General features: G+C 49.4%; 1 protein-coding gene across 1 annotated transcript in view; it reads right to left on the minus strand.

Moving 5' to 3' along the window:
* Positions 1 to 1,085, minus strand: part of DNPEP (aspartyl aminopeptidase) — a 10,838-nt gene that overhangs the window by 3,606 nt on the left and 6,147 nt on the right. Inside the window, 1 exon segment of the mRNA XM_006763375.2 lies at positions 921 to 1,026. Coding sequence (XP_006763438.1) covers positions 921 to 1,026 — 106 coding nt within the window.

Consider the following 1,085-nt stretch of genomic DNA (forward strand, 5'->3'; position numbering starts at 1 on the left):
GAGACAAAGCTACACCATGCCATCAGGCAGTATTTTAAATTAAGGTGTATACATTATTATTATTACTTTAAATATATTTTTATTGATTTCAGGGAGGAATGGAGAGACACACAGAAACATCAATGATGAGAGAGAATAAATGGTCAGCTGCCTCCTGCATGCCCCCTACTAGGGACCAAGCCCGGAACCTGGGCTCGTGCCCTGACCTGTAACCTCCTGCTTCATAGGTCGGCGCTCAGCCACTGAGCCGCATCAGCCAACCTATACATTACTTTTTAGTCACAATGCTATGGTACACTTCATGGACTGCAACACAGTGTAAACATAGCTTTTATGTGCACTGGGAAACCAAAAACTTCATGTGAATGGCTTTACTGTGACATTCACTTTATTGTGGAAGTCTAGAACCGAACCCACAATATCTCCGAAGTATGTCTGTGTCTACACCTACACCTATGACTAGATGGGCCATTGCCAAGGGAAGAGTGAAAACGAACAGTTAAGAGTTCCAAGCCCCTCAGCCCTGAAGTTCCCTTAGGGAAGCCCCCAGGGTGTGTAAGAGAGACACAGGGGAGGTGGGAGTGCTGAATGAGAAAAGGGCAGGACTAACTCACCATGTGCCATAAGCACACTGTACCTTTAATCCTCAGAGAAATCCAGCAGAATAGGCATCATCATCAGCCCCATTTTACAGGTATAGAAACTGAGGCTCCAAGAAATTAGAAGACTAGTCCACGGTCACAGGGCTAGTACCACGGCAGAATCAGCAGGGATTCCAGCTCTGCCTACATCCCAAACCCCTGTTCTCCTCACTCTACTGGGACCCTCTCCACTAAATACTGTCTACCATGGTCCCCACTCACTGGGAGCCCATCTGCTTGTGCCCCTCTGCTCCCTTCCGAGGCAGTGCCAGCTCTCACCTGCAGGGGCACCCCGACATTGTTGGCCACCCTGCGGATCAGGGCCTCTGAAACGGCATTCGAAGCATAGCGCTGCTTGTTGTTCACCTTGATCACGGGGCCCTGGGAGAGGGAAACCAGGAATCAACAGTGAGGCAGCCATGAGAACCAGAACCAGACCTGCTG

The sequence above is a fragment of the Myotis davidii genome, unplaced genomic scaffold, assembly GCF_000327345.1.
Source record: "Myotis davidii unplaced genomic scaffold, ASM32734v1 scaffold575, whole genome shotgun sequence".
NCBI classification, from domain to species: Eukaryota; Metazoa; Chordata; class Mammalia; order Chiroptera; family Vespertilionidae; genus Myotis; species Myotis davidii.